Genomic DNA, 19,464 nt, shown 5'->3' with positions numbered 1-19,464 from the left:
CCCAATCAGAGCCAAAGTTCTTTCTGAGACTGTCACTTACTCACTGTATGTGAATGTGGGCCCATCTGCATCTCAAAGGCTCTGTCTGCTTTTTCAAAAAATGATGCTAAGTCTATTACCTGCTCGAGAACAAACTAAAACAATCTAGTAAAGGCTCCCGCATACAGGGATGTTCACTTACTATTAGCTGTTCTTTAGATCTCTTTGGAAAGCTCTCATTTTCCAGGAATCAGTCTCTAGAATAGAAATATTGTTACATGAAAATTAACAATTAAGCCCCCAAATCTCACTTAAATTTTCTGTTCTGTTTGGTTACTTGTTTCCCCATTGCACAGACAAGAGGTTTCTTTGTCTGATTTTCAGAATAACCACTTCCACTAACTGATTTAAGTGGTGAAAAGACAAACCTTGAGACAGTCCCCATTCTTTATCTGTCTCCAGAATGGCAAATGCAATCAATGCGATTAAGAAAGCCTGCATTTCTTCTCAATATGGTAATCTTAAAAACTAGAAAAAATAAAACAAAACAAAACTAGAGGCATGTTCATCCCATCTTGAATCAAGTGTCCAGAAATCACGTGAAACACAAATGTTTGGATGTGGTCATGGTATTTATTCGCAGTATATTTTCACAATGTATTAATAAAGGAGAATAATACTTATTCATACATTGAATATAACTTCCTGGAGCACTCTGAAGTTTGTGTGGGTTTGGAGAATACTGACAGGTTTCTCCTAATCTCTTTGGCTCTTGAAGTGGGAAGGTTTCTCAAATCGAGTGTCTGACGGGTGACGACTCTTCTTCCATCAGGCTGGAAGGGCAGAAAGACCATGGCTTTGGCAGTTCCATTTTGGAAAGAAGTAACAAACAGGACTTCCACAGATGAATGGATCCAAAGATAAGAAAGACTCAGGCATCTTGTACTCCATAGTTCATTTTATTCCTGAATGCCAATTACTGCAGCAGCCACGGACACTGACAGGGTTTAAAGTTCATGGCTCAAAGGGGCTAAGTCACCAGCCAAAGTTTTCATGCAAAAGGCAATCCTGATGACTAGGATTCCGGTTCTGGATTTCTCCAGGTGTGCTGGGGGGCTGAAGTTCACCGCCCCCCCATGCATCCTCTGTCGCAATTGTTGACATAGACACCATTTCAGAGTATCTTGGCAAAACGCTGAGCGGCTCTCATTGGCTCAATGTCACTCTGTAATGAAGCTGCTTGAAGGACCCTCTCTTTAACCAGAGGGACGAAGGCACCATTAACTGAAGCAAAGTACTGATAAGAATAACAACAAGAACAAAGTCCCATTCTCTTCCCAAGAAGCCATGTTTAAAAACAAGGGTAAACAATTGGTCTTATTTTATTCAAGTGACTCTGTCCATTGAAAGTTGTCCTTCGGCTTCTCCCTTCTATTAAAAGTGTTTACAGTTCTGAGCCTGATTATCACTTAAATACACACAATATTAGCACCAAGGCAGCAATTTTTTTTTCCCAGAGATCACAAGAAACTGAATAGATACTTAACATAATTAATAGCTGGTACAACCTGTGACATCACTAAATTACCAATTGGCTAATGACACATTCCTAGAAATGCCGACCATATCCTCATACAACTCTCGTAGCACCTTGATGGTAGCTAAGTTGTTTCTTATAAAAAATTACAATTAAAAAAAAGTAACATAAAACATTTACAGATAGAAAGTAAACAATAGTGTACCGTGATAATAAAGGATCACTTTTGTCATAGCACTACATATAATGTAGAGTACGTAAAATGCAGTGGTCTGACTGCAGGGGACGAAATAATGTGAAAGGCAGTCATAATAGAATCATTTTACGTACAAAAATATTACATCACAATAAATAATTTCAAACATAAATATTAAACTTTACATCATTAGGTTATTCCACATTTATATACACACACACATATATACATATGTATGTGTATATAAGTATATATATATGCATATGTACACAAGGCACACAAATGCTCACACACACACACACATACACACACACACACACACAAATTTTAAGGTGGAGGTATTTCATCACTATCCTTCATCCATCCCATAATGGCTTCCTCTTCTGAGCACCTGAAAGCAAAGGAACCAACCAGGAAATGTAAATCTTCTGTCTCAAATGACATAAGTCAAGAACAGGTAAGCCAGAAATTTTTACATATAGAACTTAAATTAATGCTTGCTACAAGAAACTGGAAATTTCAAGGATATATAAGAATAAAATAAAAAGCCACCAGCCTGTGATTCCCCCAGCCTGAGATAATGTTCTTCACATACTGGTGTATTTCCTTCTAGTCCTTTGGTACAGACATGCAAATATTATGTGTATATGCTCATTCAAATGTTACTACTCATAAGATATGTATAAAATACACTTTATTAGATATAAAATATACATAATACAAATCAAATGGAGATCTCCTGACTGCACCTTCCTTTATTCCATCTCCTCTTTTCTGATAACAAACTCTTTCTGGTCCTTTGGCAACCATCCCTCTTCCAAATGAAGCTGTCAGTCACCTGACTCTAGGTGGGTACATGATCCCAGTCTCCTGGATATTGTGACTGGTTCAGAAATGGCCATGTGACAAATCAGAGCTAGAGTTCTTGTGCAAAACAGATATCAGAGGTAAGCATTTACTAAGGGCCATGAGATGTAAAGATGATGTAAACCTAGAACTGCCAGGGACCATGGTGTGGAGGAGATGATCTGCCCGAGAATGAAGTCACTCAAGAGGCAAGCATTGCTGGTGGATGGAGAAAGAAAGAGTCCCCATGACTCTGAGCCTCAGGATCCAACCACGCCTGGAGACAGACCACTGCTTAGACATCTCAGTTACTTAAGACAGTAAGTTTGTTTTCATTTTCCTTTTTTTTTCCCTGTTGCTTCTTGCAGTGGAAGTATTTCTACCTTAAGTTCATCATTTTTAATATAGATGATTAAACACTGAAACTGATACACAAGTGTCAGCTACATACTCCTTTGCCAGGATCTTGAAGAGCCTAAAAAGGATAATGGGCTGCTGGAAGCTTGAGGGAAGATGTAGGAGGGTCGCCTGAGTTGGCTGAGCTCATCTCTTATACATGAAAGGCAATGAGATGAGAAAAGAGAGTGATCAGTTCACTTTTCTGCCCAGCGGAGGGAGCGCTTGCCAGCATAACGTAGTCACGACAAGGACTGTCAAACTTTTAACAGGGAAACTCCTGCGCATTTGTTAAAATGCAGATTTTGACTTTGAAGATTTGGAATGAGGCCAGAGATCCTGCATTTCTAATAAGCTCCCATGTGATACAGATCAGGCTAGTCCTTGGATCACATCGTGAGTTACAAGTGTGCAGAAGAATACATTAACTGAGAGCACTGGCTGTGGGTAGAACCCTCCTGGGTTCTGCCAAGGAAATCCATGGTGAACTTAAGCCAGCCGCTTAACTGTTGTGGATCTCAGCTTCCGTCTGTAGAATGGGGGTAACAGCCCCAGACTGTGGCTTCCCTGTGAGGATGCACAGAAATAATGCCTACCCAGCATGGTGCCTGACACACGGTCAGTGGTCAACGACTGTCATTAATATTACTCTCGTAATACCCTTGGCAGTATTTCTCAAAGGCTGATCTGTGAATCTTCTGCATTAGAATTTCCTGCATTAAAAATACAGATTCCTAGATCCACCTTCACTCAACGTTGCAGGACCTCTAGAGATGGAGCCCAGGGAGCAGCGTTTTTAATAAGCACTGCAGAGGAACCTGGTGCAGGATGTCTGGGGACCGCACATTCAAGGTGGAGAGCAGGTGGCCACAGGCGTGCGAGGACAGATGGGCAGGAGACACAAGGCTGAAAAGCACTGGGTCAGCTTCCCCTGTCTGGGGGCAAGTGACCCACCTACATTTGCTAGTCATTAGACTGCAGAAAGAATGAGAGCCAGAGGGCAAGAGAGAGAGTGTGAGAGAGAGGGACAGAGATACTTACCTTAACTATAAAACTCGAATCTCCAGGCCAGTGCCAGAGGACGGAGCACATTTTCCACAGTAACCACCGCACTTCCCGACAACCCGGGTACCATCCTGCAAAAAAAAGATGCATCATCTTAGTCCACCTGCTTGGCTATTATGGTTCCGGGGCTTGAACTGGCTTTGGTAGGACTCATTCCGGTATGTACAGCAGGTAGGACTTCTCAGCAGAAGTGGGGACCAACATCCTCTCCATGGTCTAAAGCAGGGGCTGAGAAGCGATGGCCTGCGTGTCCCGTGTTCGTACGGCCTGTATCTTCACAGAGTGCACTTCAGTCTTTTGGCCCTGGTGCTTTCCCATCCTCTTTGAAATATCCTTACCTGCACTTCTTCCACACAGACCATTCATGGAGACTAATCTTTAGTCCCTTCACACACAGCATGGTCTCTCCTCAAACACACAGCTGAAGAGTCTCAGTAGAAATCTATCTACTCATCAAGAACCAAAGGAAACCACTCAAAAGAATTGCTTTGCTTTTAACCTGATTATTGACATAGCTACCAGTGTCAAGAAGAGCGTTTATATTTTTAAATGGTTGGGAAGCAGCAAACCGAGAATACTATTTCTTGATAGGTAGAAAACACATAAAATTCAAATTTCAGGGCCCGTCAATAAAGTTTTATCAGAATACAGCCATATCCATTCACTTTCCTCATGTCCTGGCTGCTTTCTTGTTACAACAGCAGGGTGAGTGGTTGATCTCACAGCCTCACACGGCTACTCCATACACAAGTCACAGTGATACACTGTAACCTGTTTTGAGTGCCATGCCTATTGCAGTATTATAACATTTTCTTTTTTTTTTTTTTAAATAACCAGTGTATGTCAAAATAAGAAAAGACACAAAAAGTAGACTTTATTGTACTTTTAAGGTACAGTAGGATGGATTATTCTATTGTCACATTTACATGGCAAAGCACTGCATTCATCATGCAATGACACTGTGTACATGCGTGCTCAGTCATGTCCAACTCTTTGCAACCCCATGGACTGTAGCCCACCGGGCTCCTCTGTCCACAGGATTTTCCCAGCAAGAACACTGGAGTGGGTTGCCACTTCCTCCTCTAGGGGATCTTCCCAGCCCCAGGGATCAAACCTGTGCCCCCTGCGTCTCCTGCATTGCAGGTGGATTCTTTGCCACCGAGCCAACGGGGAAGCACACAACGACACGGAAGTTGTGCTAAAAGAAGACACTATGCACCAATATCATCACACTTAGCATGTGCATGGTATTCCCAACTCCCAGGCAAGCAGTGCTCAGGAATTCAGAAAACTTAGACTATCTCATCATACTGTAATTCTTCACAAAAGTAAGAAATCAAAGTGAGTAAGGATAAAAGATGAAAAGATGTAAGCGTCCAAGTGGCGCGTTTGTTAGCGACATAAAGAAAACAGTCTACTAGATGGTGAGTTCATGAAACCTTGTTTAACTGGAACAGCAGAAGACATATGTCCAGAGAAAATCAATTTGTTGAACACTGTTATCCTTTTGGCAAGACCAGTTGCTCCAAAATTTAATGACATTTGGGAGCCACATCAATAAACAATTTAAAAACGAAGCAAATTGGAATGGTTTCCTGCGGTTTTTGATGAGAAGATAGATTTTACTGATACTCTTTCAGTTGTTTGAGGAAACCATGCTGAGTTGTGAAGGAACCAAATAATTAGTCTCTATGAACGCTCTGTGTGGAAGAAGTATGGGCGACAGTATGTCAAAGAGATAGAGAAAACACTAGTCAGAAAAACTGAAGAGGAATCTGCTAAGATGTGTTGACAACTAATAATGGTAAGATCCATGTGTGGAGAAGGAAAAGCTTTATTTGGACCGATTTACAAAGCTTGCGAAAATGTAAGATGTTTAAAGCCTGTGATTATTCACTGTGGAAAATACAAGACCCTATCCAGTGTCATCGAACCCATGGTGTTAATAATGAACTTCTTTTTCTATCATAGACTTAATCTTCATCAGTTTTGGGAATTTGGTTATCAGGACGAGAAGTTGAATACTCTGACTTATCCTAACATCCAGCAGTTGGATGACTTAGGAGTGGTAAAGTTTTATCATGAATTTTGAGCTCAGGGACAGGATAAATAATTTTCTGAATGAGAAGAACTGTTCTCAGTCACTGTCATTGAACACTTAATGGTTTTGGACATTATCTTTTGCTGCTGACTTGATAATGTTTCTTAATGAACTGAAGCTAAAATTACAAGGCAAAAACTGCACTTACAGGCTAAAGTTATACTGTGGTAAAGTCATTTCAATAACAACTAACATTGTTTGAATCATAAATCATGTTAAGGTGCTTTGTACACTTCCCAATCTGTCAAATGTTAAAAATGAGAAGCTTTATTGCTATTCCACATACATTTATAGTGGATATACTTTGTGAGTGTGAACTACAGTTTCAGCAGCACTTTTTGGACATGGATGTAAGTGCAAAGGAAATTTTCATATTTCAAAATCCATCTAATGAGGTAACTGAGGAGAGCTTCCATCTCACCTTCAAGTACAAGTGATTCATCTGTAATGTAATGATGTGCAGAAAGGCAAATACCAAGTGTAAAATCTAATGGAATTCTGCCAATAGCTGCCAAGGCATGAAAATGCTCAATTAAAGTGATGTGGTTGTAGACGAGACTAGTGTTTGGCAATACCTATCTCTGAAAATAGACATTCATAAAGATGAAGTGCAGAACATCTCATTTCAGATCAGCATTAACAAATAAACACTTCGAAGCAATTTTGGTAACAGAGAACACTGATTAAATAAAATGTTATCCTTTCTCAATATTTCATTCATTTCCTTGGTAGATTCTGGATAACAAAAATTTACACTCAATTATTATTCTGCTTTGAATTTAATCATTAAATTTTTTGTGTAAATTTGTTTTCATTCTTGTCATATAAATATATATGTAATATCCATGATTTTCACCTCCTGGATGGCAAAATCTAAAATATTTACTATCTGGTCCTTTACAGAAAAGGTTTGCTGAACCCTGGTTTCTAGCCTTGTATAGTCCTACCTGTTTGGATTCGTCTTGCTCTGTTCTTGTCCTCTGCATTTCTTTGGGTTGCTCCTCTAACATGCCTCTTAACACAGGGCCTTTGCACGTGAGGCTCCTCTAGCTGGAACTCTCTGCCCTTTCCCTCTCTGTGTGAACTGGACTCTGTGTGCATTTACCAGCTTTTGTCTGGTAAATTCTTCAGAACTCAGCCCAGAAGCCACTTCCTCTGAGAAATCGTTCTGACCAAGTTAGCAGCTGCACAGCACCCTATAAAATGGGGTAGTTCTCTCTTTATGTCTGTCTTCCCCCGCTGGAATGTAAGCCCCATGATGGCAAGGCCAGTGCCTTGTTAGAATACTAGGGTCCCCAGAACCTAGCAGGGGTCTAAACACACATTTGTTGAATGAATCCAGGAAGGCTGAACAAGTATGCTCTTCTCTGTGAGCTACAGTTCAAATGGCCCTGTGACTCAGCCCCCTTAATCCTTCCCCATGCTATGAAAAACCCCTTATGTAACTGCGGCATCATATCCCAGTTTGTAAATTACCATGTCATGTGAGCCACCCTCCACCCCTGACTCCTGCACAAGGTTTGGCATCTAAGACGTTTTTCTCCACTGGGACTAATGCTGGTGTGAATCTTACATGTGTGCACATTTCAGAATCTCTTTGGGCCATATTTGATTCATATGGCCCAATATGGAAGTCTTTTGAAAACAATGGATAATCTCATTAAAAAAAGAAAAATAGCTGAAAAAGTTTTGAAGAAATTTCGAACAAAAAAAAAATACATAAGTTTCACTCTTTTAAAAATTTGCATGCTTTTGATTATGAGTGAGATTAACTTGGAGGGCTTCCCTGATGGCTCAGTGGTAAAGAATGGGCCTGTAACGCAGGGGATGCGGGCTGGATCCCTTAGTCAGGAAGATCCTCCAGAGGAGGAAGTGGCAACGCACTCCAGTATTCTTTCCTGAAAAATCCCAAGGCCAGAGGAGCCTGGCGGGCTACAGTCCAAGGAGTCACAAAGAGTCAAACGTGACTGAGTGACTGAGCATGCATGCACAAGAATAAGTTGGAAGACTGAGTTCTATCACCCCAGTGGATCTTGGTTTTAGGGGCCCATGTTAGTTCTGGAGCTAGTCTGACATCATCAACTAGATCTGATGCCAGATCAACTGGCTCTCTAGCCAGGAACTTTTCCCCTAGGCGGAAGTATATAGGTCTGGTGGCCTTAAGGATGCTGACATAGTAGAAATGCCTTCTGTCTCATTAAAGCTTTTTTTTTCACCCAAACTCTTCCTTCCCCCACAGCAAAGATCAGATTGCCTCAGACTTGCATCATATCTTTAAATAACCTTTTTAAACCTCAGTTTTCTGGTGTATCTGTAAAATGGGGATAATACGTCTCCCCTCATAGGTTTGCTGCAAATGAAAGAAAGCATAAAAATGCCCAGAATAGCACTTGGCCTAATGTACGTGCTCAATTATTAGTGATCATTGTCATAATAGTGCTTTTTAATGTGTGAATTTCCATCACGGCCTGTTCTCATGGAGATAAGGAATAGTCTGGGTAATTATAAAATCGCTGATACTCGCTCTGCAATGTTCATGTTACTTCATTAACTAGGACTCTATTAATGTCATTTAGGTAAAGGTTGAACTAACACTTATTTCTAGTACAGAATAAAAAATATATGTACTGAGAAAATAAATAGCATAAACATGACTGTCATGGAAACAGTAACTATTTCAGAGAAAAAGGTATGTTTTCCAGCACTTTTGAAGTACCCACTCTCATACAATGAAACATTAACTGTAAATCATTTTTATTTCTCCATTAAAGCAGGTCCTTTAAAATTCTCTTTTCAACAAATATTTTGTTAGCAGAGTTTGAGCTATTACATATAATTAAAATGAGCGACTCTGTGTTCCACTAAGAACAGTTTATAGTTCATACTTTTCACTCTTTTCTCTGCTTTCTTCAGTCAATATGACCAAGGGAGGTTGATTCACGTAATTTAGGAAAGCCAGCACATCTTTGATTAAAGTGTGCTTATTTACATTTCTTTGGAACTGCTGGGAGTGAAACTGCCCGTTAAAAAAAAAACAACAGTGTTTGTTTTTTTCCCAAATAAAGTCCTAATCACACATACACAAATGTACACACACACAATGTATAAATATCTAACTTCTATGGGATCATACAGAATAAAATGTACACATATATAAAAGGTAGTTTCACTCCACTTGTCTGTAGTAAATGTATGATTTTTATACTTGGTGGATAATTGAATTTTCACAAATGAATTGTGGGTTAGGACGCAGCTTATAGTAGATAAAAAAGAACTGATTCTTTGCTTGCTACAAACACATACATTTCTCTCATGCTACTTAAACTCCATTGATTGTAAATGAACTGAAAGATTAAAAAAAAAAAAAAGGAACTGAGTCCATCTCCCATACAGTAATACAACTTTAATTTTTAATTTCAAAGTAATTCTTGGATTTAGAGTCCTTCCCTCAGAAAAACAGTGATGGTTAGGCCTCAGGGCCAGGCACCCAGCCTTCAGAAACACAGGCTCCCAGCTCCTCTCAGACCCTGTCCCATCCCCTAGGAACACAAAGCAGCACAGAGACCCAAGGACACCCCTCCCACCCTGCTTACAGGAACCTGCCTTCACTGTGCCTGGCTCTGAGGACCATTCTAGAACCTCCTCCAGGACGGAAGGCGAGATAGTAGCTCTGAGAATGGGCATCTTTTGGGGTAGGGGGAGTGCTGGCAGGGGGGACTCTCCCGGATGGGGGCTGAGGATCTTCTCACATCCTGAGTGCGCTCATGAGTTGGGGAAGCACAGAATGTCACTGGCGAAGGAGCTTAGAATGCCAACCTTTTCTCTCCAATCTTACAGGTGGGCCAAGTTTCCCCGCTTTCTGTCTGGCTGCCCCTCACCCACAGAGCAGAAACTTGGTACAGTCAAAGCATTCGTCTAGAAGCCCATGCCTGGACCCAGGAGGTGCCCCATATGCCTCAGTCCTGGGTGAGGAAGGGCCTGTGTGGACAAAATCCACATGGTGTGGTGGGTACCAGCCAGGTCCAGGCTCAACCTCTGCTCAGGCTGCAATCCCATCCTCCCATCACAAGCAAGCTTTCATCTTTCACCACCGTGACCAATTCTGCAACCTTATGGCAAGCCTCAGGCCTATGAAAATGTGATAAAATTAACAGCCAACACTTACTGTGCCCCTGCTGCCTGTCCAGTGACATGCAAACAGCTTTATCTCCCTATTTCATTTTTGCTCCACAAGAACCCAACTGGGTAAGACCACCATGATACCCATTTTATAGATGAAGAAACTGAGGCCCCTGAGAAGTTAAATAACTTGCCACGATGGCAGAGCTGGTAAAAGCATGTCAGGTGATCTGACTTAAGGGCCTGGAGGCTTAGCCACTATACTCTGCGGCTTCTGTGGGCTTTGATTTCAGTGCTCTCCCAAGAATTCAATGAGTAACCTGGAGGAATGGGACTGAATGCATGTAAACTGTCCAGTAAACAGAGGCGCTTTCAGTAACAAAGGTTATTTCAATAACAAAAATCCTTATCAGTAAAAAAAAAAAAAAAGAATTCTTCCCACTACACATATACGGGCAGCCAGTAATGAACCTGACACAGACTTATTTTTACCAGGTCTGTTCCTGTTGGTGAGACCGTGTACCCATCCTACAAGTGGTTCTGGTAATTCAGTTTTACCCTGAATGACTGGAGCTTTCCTTTAGTTTTTCTTGGGGAAAAAACAGTTTATCACCAAGCAGGTTTAGAAAATGGAGGATTCCATTGTGTTTTTCCTTCTGGTGCTCCCGGCAGAAAAGTGAAAGAAAGTGAAGCGTGAAGATGAGAGGACTGAATCAAAGCAAGGCTGTTTGGAGTCGATCAGGACTGGCCAGGATCTGTGCAAAATAGAGCAGACCAGCTTCAGCCCCTCAGAAGCAAGACAGTGGTAAGGCAAGGTGGGAGCAGGATGTGACACAGCTTTTCAAAGTGTGTTGTGTGGAACAATGGTAATTTGGGGAAATTAAGGTCTGATTTTGAAGAGAAGGCTCTGTGACTGGTTTAACTTAGGTCAGTGGTTTTCAAAACGTGGTCCCAGACCAGGGCATCAGCATCACCTGGGAAATTGTTGGGAATGTACATTTCAGGCCCCTCCCCAGGCTGGCTGTGTTTTAGCAAGTCCTGGCCCAAGTTTGAGAACCACTGATTTAGGGAAATGCTGGGTTCAATAGAACCACACAGGTTTCCTTCCTGTACACTTTATTCCAACCTCCAATATATGCATGGTTAGTTACTGTGACTCTTACAGAAGGAAATAAAATATACAATTTTCCCTCAAGTGTCTTAGGCTGCGGAAGCCTATTTTCATGGAGCATCCCTAGAGGATGCTGCTCTGTGGACCACACAGCAGGTCAGGCACACAAAACCTTGTTTCTGGGGGCTGCTAGGAGCTACAGATTGCTTAGTTCTGGCTCATGGGGATTAATAAGGAGTGCTCGACAGACCCTTGAGACTAATTTTGAGCTGCCTCTCTGAGCTGTCATGGAACACCAAGATTAAAAAAAAAATTTCTGACAGGCAATTGTGAAACCAATTCCCTTCAGCACAGGCAGAACCTCCCCGGAAGGCTAGGGGAACAATCAGCCCATCTCGGCAGGGCAGTGATCACTGTCGCCACGAGGTGGCGCCCCAGGCTGCAATTACTTTTAGGTTCTGGATGAACACTGCAGTGACACTAACAAAATTGAAACTAAGGTTTCAACACTGTTTACATATATGGTTTTCTACATAATCATGGCTTAAGTATGACCACGTTTGAGGCAATGCATTTTTTTTTGTCTCTCTTGGTCACTGCAACATAATATATAGTAGAACATAAGAACATAATTTCTGGGCCCACTGTAAAGCACAGCAAGTGTGCTCTCAGTTCTCTTTATTTCTTTCAGTACAAGCAAAAAAATTAATGATTAAATTATAAGCAATCAATATAGCCATTTAGATAAATCAGAATTGAAGGAGTTAATTGACTTTCAAAGAGAAAACTTGCTTTTTTTTTTTTTCCTCAAAGACACAAATTTAACCCTTGAAGCTAAAAAAACCTCTGAAATAGTTCTGGAACATTATAATTGATGTTTATTCTCTTCCTGGGTGGAAGCAGGCTGATTGAGCTGTTTCTTTATATTCGGATTTTGATAAGGTTTAGGAAATGGCAACCCACTCCAGTGTTCTTGCCTGGAGAATCCTAGGGACGGTGGGCTATGGGGTCTATGGGGTCTCACAGAGTCGGACACGACTGAAGCGACTTAGCAGCAGCAAATAAAAACACCGGATGCTTAATCAGATGTGAATTTCAGATAAACACATTCTTTTAAAAGAAAGAGTATGTCCCATACAATGTTTTAGACATGCTTATAGTAAAAAAAAAAAAAAAAATTAAGAAATCTTCCGTATTTGAAATTCAAATTTAACTGGGCATCCTGCATTTTGTTGGCAACCTCACCTTGGAGTAATACCCCACTTTCTAGTCCTCTTCTTCTCTCTCAATTTCTTACTTTTCTGAGGAGACCCTGAGACAGAGGTCACAGCTGTGGCAGGACTGTGGCCACAGGCCATACATTGTAAGTTTCCCATTTGCCTGTGGGTCAGCTCCTGCCCCTCGTCCTCGGAACTTCTTGGCTGGAAAGGGCAGCGCTTCCTGCCCCACCTTAGACATTAGACACCCCTGGGGAATTTCAAATTCTGCCCCTGTCACAGATTCCCTGAGTGAATCTGGATGGGGTCCAGGTACATGCATCTTAAACTTTCCCAAGTGACTCTAACATACCCCCAGGCTAAGCAACATACGCAGACCACAGCGGAATCAGAGTGTCCCTCTGAGAGCTTGCTCAGCTGTCGGTCTTGCTCAGAAGCTCTGGGGCCCCAGAATCTTCATTGTCAACAAGCTCCCAGGTAATTCGGGTGCTCTGGGGTGATCCCACTGTGAACAGCTAGATTTTAGAGCAAGAACTGACTTGTAGAGCCTGTGAGTTTTTCTCTCATTCTCCAGAAACCCTCCTGATGAATGACTCCTTTTTCCAGCCCTTTTTGTATTATTTCATTTCTTCTGAAACAGACATCACTGTCCCTAAGCTCGCATAGGTTAATTGCATGTTGGTTAATTAATTGCAAGATATCTGAGCCACACACGCCCTTAGAGGCTGCTGAGTGCTTTTGGCTTCCTGGTTAGGCATCCTTCTAATTGCTCCCATGGTACTCCGGTTCACATCTCTGGGAAGAATTCATCAGAAGGGTAAGCAAGACTCTGCTCCACTCACCTGTCCACGCGTCAACCTTCCATTTATGTCCTCAATTTTCTTCCTGACACTTCGTAAAATGGTTTGAGGAAGTTCCTTTAGCATCATAGCCTCAGAGGGAGGGAAAGAGGAGGAGAAAACAGAACTCATCCTCCAAGCCATGGGGACCCTTACCGGGGACTTCTTGATGTCAGAGACGGCATAATTCCCTTGGGAGATCCATCTGGCAGATTCAGTTAGAGACAAACCGGTTCCGTAAAGGTTGATGCTAAAACGACCCTGGAATAAATGGCCAGTGAACAAGATTTTTAGTCCACGTGACATCCTGAGCAAAGGTCCCACACAATAAAAAGGTAACCTGGAGAAAGATATTAATTCATTATGATAGCTAACTAATGACTGAGGGTTCTTTGTAGTGGTGGTGGTGGGGGGCGGTTCTGAACGAGGCACTTTACATGCATCATCTCATCCATCCTTGCAAGAGCAATCTGAAGGGGATTTTCTTCACAGATGGGGACAGGGAGGCCTGGCGAAGGTGATTAACTTCTCCAGGAGACACTAAAAGCCCAACTCACATTTTCCTAACTTCAAAGTCCTCACTCTCAACCACCGCTATTCTGCGTCCCTAACACAGCAACCCTGATGTTGCTCACAATTATCAGATTCCTACAGGAACAAAATGCCACAGTGTAATTTTTTTAACAAGATCTCGCTGCCAAAGCTTCCTGGGCTTCAGCTCCCCACCGCGCTGAGCACGCCGAGTCCTAAGCACAGCGGGGCGAGACTTCAAAGGAGTGGCGCGTTCTCAGGATTAGCCTGCAGAGGGCGCGCGCGGCCTGCGCTGGACCAAGGTAGGGACCAGCCAAGCTTCCAGGCCCAGGGAACCCACACCTCCCAGCTGCGCTGTCGGATTCCTTTCCAAGCGTGGCCTCGGTGTTTCCATTTTTATTTCCAAGGAGACAGGGCAGCAGAGAGCCTTTCCTGCCTTCTCCATCTGTCTCTGTGTATTTCTCTCTTGCAAAAATGACTCCACAAAGGCATCTTAAATAGATTCATGAGCAGTTTGGGAGTAAAAAGTATGCTTTCTGCAAGAACTGCAGACAGTGGGTGAAAGCTTCCTCTCTGAGTCTTAGGACACAGTTTTTTGTCAAAATGGTCTTAAATACATCAGAGTAGTGAGGTGGAGGCTCACACCTAACCAGACCTACGTGTAAAGCCGGCTTTTGCATGTGCACAGATGATTTACCCTGTAGGAACCTCAGTTTGTCCATCTGTAAAATGGAAGGTAATAGTAAGAGTGCCTTCCTCAGAGTCGTATAGTGATGACTAAATGAAATTAGCTGAGGGCTGTATGGCTGGTCCCTAACAGATGTTCAAAAATATTGGTATTAGTCCTGCATTTTCTTATTGTTTTGTAAGTGCTAGTTTTCTCTCTCCATTATAGCAGTAAGCTTATTGAGGGGTGGGACTTGGCATTGCTTTGCCTATTTATATCAGTTATGGTTTGTAACATATGACGAGGCACTTGATATAGTCTTGCTGTGCTTAGTCGCTTAGTCGTGTCCGACTCTTTGCAGCCCCATGGACTGCAGCCCGCCAGGCTCCTCTGTCCATGGAATTTTCCAGGCAAGAATGCTGGAGTGGGTTGCCATTCCCTTCTCCAGGGGATCTTCCTGACCCAGGAAACGAAGTCAGGCCTCCCATATTGCAGGCAGATTCTTTACCAGCTGAGCCTTCGGAAAACCCTGATATAGTCTTAATAAATATCAATATTACTTCCTAGCTCTTCCATGAAGACTTCCAGGATCAGGTGTAACTTGGAGGTTTCCTCTCCATGTTGGCTCCATAAATGCTAAACAGTTTATGAACTCTTTAGGGGCCTTAAATCCTACGTCTGTACACTGGGAACAAAGAGCGTTCCTATTCACAGAGGTGAAGGGAGGATTTAGTGCAGTCTAAATCAGTGGATTCCATCAGAGGACATTTTTGTCCCCATGGGAAATCTGGCAACCTCAGGAGACATTTTTGGTTGCCATGTCACAGCTGGTGGGTGTGTGAGCCACCAGCAGCTGATGCAGAGAGACCAGAGTTATTACTACATATCCTACAAGGCACAGCCTAGTCCCCAACAACAGAGAATTATCCAGCCCAAAACATCAGTCGTGCTGTGGTCAGGGGGAGGAATTTATCTTAGAATCCTGACTCTTCTGCCTTTAGTGCGATCTCAGGCAAACGGGTTACCCTTCCTGAGGCCATCTGTAAATGGGTAATAAGACAGAATGCAGAAGATATGACACACCTAGCCCATTACCTGGCAGAGAGCAGGTGATGTTTTAAAATATTTTTTGAACTGGTTTTATGACAGTACTATGCAGATGTTAGTGGCTGTCGTGTTGAGTGACTTCAATACCCAGGTATCTGTGATTGTGGTCACACCAGATGCTCAAAACCCTCCTTGCCGAGCCTCCTTAGACATTGGCTTCTGGATGCTGCATTCGCCCACCTGGCCAATTCTTACTTTCCTAACCTCCCTCCCCTGCAGAGGGCATCCACACAGATCACAATGCCCAGCCCTCACTATTGCCAAGGATACCCTCTTCTTTCCTTCCTTATCCTGTTTCCCATGAAGACTGCCTGACAAGCCTACATCTCAGAAGACAGACGTGATATGCTTTGACGTCAAAGTCCTTAGAAGGAGCAAGTTCCTAGCCCCAGGATGTGTCAGGCTGATCCCCAGGTTCAGTGTCTGAGCACGTAGCTGAGCGGATTACATGCTGGCTAGATCTGCCCTTTCAGAGCAGGTGATAAACAAGTTTTTGTTCTTATTCTCTCTCTGGCCTATTCAGGGTCAGGGATTTGCATTTTTAGCCAGCATCCTAGTTGATAATTAGCACTCTGAAAGTTGCCTGTCATCAGTGGAGCGTAGATCTACTGTCCTTTCCAGCTCCAGTTCTCTGTCCCCATAGGCCTTATCTTCAGGGTTCTAAAGGGCATGAGAGTTTTAGCTACTATCTCCTGTTGCTGATTTAAGAGTAAAGGTGATTAAGGCATGCATACACTAGATATTCCAGAAAGGTCAGCAAAAGATGTAGCTTTGACAAAGGGAGGCTTTTGTTCTCTGCTGGACAAGGGTGTATGCTGTACAAGTCTTGTCTGAAAACAGGACCAGCCAGACACGTCTGCTTTCATGGGTCTGGACTCAGATGCACTGGCATCAAATCTGGCCTCTACCGAGCACCAGCGTGGGTTTGGATAAATCACCTGACCTCTCCACACCTCTCAGCTGCCTCATCTGGAAAAAGGGCACATTCTCACAGAACGCTGTGGATGATTACATGCTACCCTGATTTAGAAATGCTGAGCACAGTGGCTCAAGTGTAGTGAACACTCAGCAGACACTCATAACACCAGCAGTAAGAATAATGCCACACGCACTGTGATCAGGATAACAACATGCACTCTGGCTGCGAGGGCTCTTGGGGAACCCACCCTTAATGATACATAGATCCTTAAAGCAACAGCAGTGGATGAGGAGGAAAAAGAAGCAGACTGTCAAACACAGCATCGCTCTGCTTTGATACCTCTGCAGTCACAGATCAGAGGACAAGCAGGACTCCCGAGTAGTTTGCACAGTCCTGCCTTCTACAGGCATTTCCCCGGAAAAGTGATTTGAAAAATTCCCGCCTTTCATCAGCATAGTTGGTGCTCAATAAACTTCTAAGGAATTTAATTCTAAAAGTATCTGACACGATTTAAAGAATGGACTGGAAAGAATACAAGTTAGCCTCATACTGGCTTCACTTTTCTCACTTAGTAACTGCATTAGTGTCAGGATTTAGCAAATCAATCAGTTCCTTTGTCTCTGAGTTATTAAAATAATCAAATGCAAATTACCTCTCATTTACTTAAGTTTCACCAAAGATGCACATATCGAAACAAGAAAATCCTGAGGCATTTGAAAAGGGCAGGGACAGCCAATCTATAAGCTGTTAAATGCAACCCAAACGAATGGGGTGTTTGAAGTCATCAAGTGCTCTAAAGAAACCGCACTTCAAAAGTTTTTCAATTCCTGGGTAATGGAGAAAAGGCCCCTTTTAACATTCTGTCCTTTGTTTATTTTCTTTCTCCCCTGAGAGCTTCCTTTTCACTGCTCTAAAATGTTTAGCAATACTTTCTAAAGCTTGGGGCTGAGAAAACACGTCGTTAAAAGAAAATTCAGATGTGTTTGTCTTTGGATGGTCTCTGGTTGTGTGTAAATGCATCCTGGGGAGGCAGTGGCTGGCACTCTGAGCATCTCCCAATCCCAATTCCTAGAACCTGTGAAGGCTCACAGCAACACAAAGATTTCCAACATGGAGTTTGACAACAGCTTTATAAAGACCTCATGTAAACCAGCGGAAAAAACTGGGGCCAGGATCTTCTGTCCAGAATCACCTAATTCATTACGTGTGTCCTGTCCTCTCCTTGCAGAAGCCTCTGGCAAAGACTGATGCCTACTTGGCAAAGTGAGCCAAGGATGATTATAACAGCCTGTTACAAAAGGCAAGTCAAATGAACAAGCCACACCTCTAAGGAGGCAAAACCCTGCACGACTGTCGAATGGGTAAGACGGCCACTGAGCAGCTCTGCTGGAGACAGAATCCAGGAGACAGCTTTGCACTTCTTGGTCCAGACACTGCACACTTATGCAGTGGAAACTGGACTGACAGGTTTTCTGTGTCATGCAATATTCAGAATTTTTAACATCTGACAGCAGAGTGTTGGCATCTGCTTGTACTGCCTTTTGAGAAACAACCGTGTGCATCTCTCACTAACTCTCCTATTTGTGATAGGACACTGACGACCTGAAACCAGTCAGGGAGAAAACGGACACCCCAGAAAGGGGCAAATGCTACAAACCACTGCTTCCCCCTGCCTCCATCCCTTGGAGAGCCAATCATTAAACATTTACCAACATCATCATTTGTTTAACCAAAGCTTGCCATCTGATATCTGATTTGTTTCTAAGTTTTTACCATGATCACTGATGCATTCTGCTGAATGCAGAAGTCTGGCTCGTGGCCGTGACCACTTCCTTAGGAAGCACCCCTAGGAGCTGAGAGGCTGGAGCATCTGTGAGGCCTGGATACAGGTGGCCAAACTGCCTTGCAGCTAGAGCTGCCATTATGATTACATCTGCAGAAACAGATGCAGCCCGGGGTGGGGGCGGGGTGGCCAGGGAGGGGTGTGGGTCCCTGGGGGCGGTGGGTTGGTGTCCCTGGCACGTACCTGTGGGCACTTGGCGGCACTGTAGCAGTCCCCAGCAGTGGCAAAGGGGACGGGATGTCCTTCATTGGTCCTGGCAAATTGTAAGTCAGTGGCTGTGGGGTTTTGGAGAAAGGGTTGAAGGGAGGGGAAAGGTGAGAGCAGGAGAAAGAGTTTGGACAGGATATTAACAAGGAGACAGAAGGGAAGAAGAAGAGTTAGAGAAGTCACAAGAGGGTATGGGAAATTAAAAAAAACAATCCAAAATATGATTAGTGAGCAAATGGATCCAGATGTACACTTGCTCTGCTCCCCACTCCCCCAGTCACTGTATTTGTGGTTCCGAGAGCTTCCTTCCCTGGGTTTTACCAGCACTGTCTGTCTCCTCGCAGTATGGAAGCCAAAAAAAGGGGTTTCAGATGACTCTGGACTCGATTCCTATACAAATAACTGTGTGAATCACCTCGCTTAAATGCAGTGTAATTGGATGATTGTGAACCTCCTGTAGACGGCGGCCGCCTTGGAGGCTGCAGGACTGGGGAAATCAGCCAACCAAGCATTTCCAGCTACTTAGCAGTTCCTCCCCGAGGCTCAGCTGTCCTCCTGTGGCCCAGGCAGTCTAGTTGCCAAAATGTGGAGCAATTAGAACCCACATCTTGAAAATATTAATGGCAGTTTCTCAAGTTTGGGGCTAACTTGTAGTTTTTAAAAAAGCCAATAAAAACAATGCTCATGTTTTTAACCCTCGTGTAGGTCCTGAGAACAGCTGGGAGAATGGGGAAGGCAGCTTGGGAGGAGACAGACTGAGAATCCTGCAAAATCTGGTGGGGAC

General features: G+C 43.2%; 1 protein-coding gene across 2 annotated transcripts in view; it reads right to left on the bottom strand.

The window, feature by feature from the left end:
- Positions 1-592: 592 nt before the first annotated feature.
- Positions 593-19,464, bottom strand: part of ADAMTS9 (ADAM metallopeptidase with thrombospondin type 1 motif 9) — a 163,189-nt gene continuing 144,317 nt past the window's right edge. For both annotated transcript variants that reach the window (XM_061396475.1, XM_061396476.1), the window contains 4 exons: positions 18,657-18,748; positions 13,563-13,667; positions 3,996-4,090; positions 593-2,103 (listed from right to left, as the gene is read on the bottom strand). In XM_061396475.1, the coding sequence (XP_061252459.1) occupies positions 4,001-4,090; positions 13,563-13,667; positions 18,657-18,748 (287 nt within the window). In that variant the 3' untranslated portion in view covers positions 593-2,103; positions 3,996-4,000. The remainder of the gene's footprint in view (positions 2,104-3,995; positions 4,091-13,562; positions 13,668-18,656; positions 18,749-19,464) is intronic.

This window comes from Bos javanicus, chromosome 22 (assembly GCF_032452875.1).
Source record: "Bos javanicus breed banteng chromosome 22, ARS-OSU_banteng_1.0, whole genome shotgun sequence".
Taxonomy (NCBI): domain Eukaryota; kingdom Metazoa; phylum Chordata; class Mammalia; order Artiodactyla; family Bovidae; genus Bos; species Bos javanicus.
This window is presented reverse-complemented; position numbering and strand designations above follow the sequence as displayed.